At 49.8% G+C, this 2,699-nt stretch overlaps 1 protein-coding gene across 1 annotated transcript; it reads right to left on the bottom strand.

Moving 5' to 3' along the window:
- Positions 1–1,916: 1,916 nt before the first annotated feature.
- LOC136537344 (uncharacterized) lies at positions 1,917–2,441 on the bottom strand. The gene has a single exon (XM_066529345.1). It carries the CDS (start codon positions 2,439–2,441, stop codon positions 1,917–1,919), a length of 525 nt encoding a protein of 174 aa, XP_066385442.1.
- Positions 2,442–2,699: the final 258 nt, after the last annotated feature.

Here is a 2,699-nt window from a genome sequence, read left to right on the forward strand (position 1 = left end):
TTGGCACCAGCTCTTAGCCGAATGCAGCTTTCGTGAGCGCATCAGCCGCCTCATTGAGTCACCTCGGGATGTGATTGAGCTTAAGGCCATCGAATTTGTCCTCCAACTAGTGGACTTCTTGGTAGTATGTGGTGATCTTGACGTCATGGCAGTTTGACTCCTTCATGACCTAGTCAATGACGAGCTAGGAATCTCCTCGAACATTGAGGTGTTGGACGCCTAGCTCGATAGCAATGCAGTAGGCCATTGATGAGCGCCTCATATTCGGCCATATTATTGGAGGAGGGGAAATGGAGACAGACCATGTACCTCATATGTACCCCAAGGGGTGACACAAAGACTAGACCTGCGTTGGCGCCCTTCTTCATCAGCGATCCATTGAAGTACATCATCTAATACTCTTGATCAATGATTGCTGGTGGCATTTGGACCTCGGTCCATTCCACGACAAAATCCACCGACACTTGGGACTTGATGGCTATTCAGGGAGGCATACATAATGCCCTACCCCATCAGCTCGAGCACCCATTTTGTGGTTCTTCTCATGGCGTCCTAGTTTTGGATGACCTCATCGAGGCGGAAGGACATCACGACCGTCACTGGATGTGACTCGAAGTAGTGATGTAGCTTCCTCCTGGTGATGAGGACAGCGTACAGAACCTTCTGGATTTGGGGGTAGCGGGTCTTTGAGTTGGATAGGACCTCATTGATGAAGTACATAGGGCGCTGTACTTTGAGGGTGTGCCCCTCTTCTTTCTACTCCACTACTAGGGCGGCGCTAACCACTTGTGTGGTGGCCACGATGTAGAGCAGAAGGTATTCTCCCTCGATGGGAGGAACCAGGACTGGGGCTTTTGTTAGGAGCTGCTTAACCATGTCAAGTGCTTCCTCTGCCTTGGACAGTCCATTCAAAGTGATTGGCCTTCTTCAAAAGTTGATAAAGGGGGAGACCTCATTCACCGAGGCATGAGATGAAGCGGCTGAGTGTGGCGAGGCACCCTGTAACTTGATGCACCCCCTTTATATTCTAAATCAGACCCATCCTTATGATAGCTGAGATCTTCTCTGGGTTGGCCTCGATGCCATGCTCAAAGATGATGAAACCAAGCAGCATGCCCCTTGGGACCATGAAAACACACTTCTCGAGATTGAGTTTGATGCCATTTGCTCAGAGTTGTGCAAAGGTCTGCTCAAGATCGGCTATGAGGTGGTTGGCCTATTTGGATTTGACCACGATGTCATCCACGTAGGCCTTAATGGTCCACCCGATGAGGTCCCCAAAATACTTGAGCATACAACGTTGGTATGTAGCCCTAGTGTTCTTCAGACCAAATGGCATTGTGACATAGCAGAATGCTCCGAAGGGGGTGATGAACGATGTCGCGAGTTGGTCGGACTCTTTCATCACAATTTGATGGTACCTAGGAGTACACATCAAGGAAGTAGAGGGTTTCGCACCTTGAGGTAGAATCAACTATATGGTCTATGCACGGCAAAGGAAATGGATCCTTTGGGCATGCTTTGTTGAGACCCGTATAGTCAACACACATCCTCCATTTCTCACTCTTTTTTCGTACAAGAACAGGATTGGCCAACCACTCTAGGTGGTGCACTTCCTTGATGAATCTAGCCACCAAAAGCTTTATGATCTCTTCATCAATGGTCCTGCATTTCCCCTCATCGAAGCGACGCAAGCGCTATTTCACTGGCTTGGAACCTAAATGGATCTTCAAGGTGTGCTCGGTGACTTCCCTCGGGATGCCTGACATGTCTGAGGGTTTCCATGCAAAGATGTCTTTATTGCCGCGGAGGAAGTTGACAAGCATGTTTTTCTATTTGGAGAAAAGTGCGATGCCTAATGCGCACCACCTTGCTGTCGGGGCTACCAGGATCTATAAGGACCTCTTTAGAGCCTTTCATAGGCTCAAAAGACCAGTCAACTTCTTGGGGTTGGGTGCTTCTTTGGTGACCTCCTTCTTGATGGCGGCGAGCTCTCCGGAGGTGGCGATTGCTATGGTGTGATCGCAACACTTGACCTCGCACTCATAGGTGCGCTGGAAGGAGGTGCCGATGGTGATGACCCCAACGGGGCCTAGTATCTTTAGCTTGAGGTAGGTATAGTTGGGGACGGCCATGAACTTCACAAAGCATGGACGTCCTAGGAGGGCATGGTAGGTTCTGGGGAACCCGACCACCTCAAAGGTGAGGGTTTCCATTCTATAATTGGATGGATCCCCGAAGGTAATGGGCAGATCAATCTGCCTAAGTGGCATGGTCTGCTTTTTGGGCATGATGCCATGGAAAGGTGCTCCAGTTGGGCGGATGCGTGTCCGGTCAATTCCCATTTCATCGAGCGTCTTGGCATACATGATGATGAGGATGTAGCCTCCATCCATTAGTATTTTGGTGAGCCACTTCGTGCCAACGATCGGGTCAACCATGAGCAAATATCTCCTTAGATATGGGATGCTCTCTAGGTGGTCGGTCTGATCGAAGGTTATGGTAGACTCTAACCATCGGAGGAAGGTAGGTATGGCCAGTTCGGTCATATAGACTTCGCGGCATGTGACCTTCTAATGGTGTTTGGAGTCATAGGCCACTGATCCTCCAAAGATCATGAGGCAACTATCTAGTGTTGGAAAGCCATTGTCCCTCCCCTCGGTGTCATCCATGGTGAGGTCAAGGTCCTTCCTGTGCTC

The sequence above is a fragment of the Miscanthus floridulus genome, chromosome 2, assembly GCF_019320115.1.
Source record: "Miscanthus floridulus cultivar M001 chromosome 2, ASM1932011v1, whole genome shotgun sequence".
In the NCBI taxonomy this organism is placed as follows: domain Eukaryota; kingdom Viridiplantae; phylum Streptophyta; class Magnoliopsida; order Poales; family Poaceae; genus Miscanthus; species Miscanthus floridulus.

Bases quoted from the DNA above. Each gene is read 5' to 3' on its own strand.
- LOC136537344 (XM_066529345.1), bottom strand. From the start codon at position 2,441: ATGGTTGACCCGATCGTTGGCACGAAGTGGCTCACCAAAATACTAATG.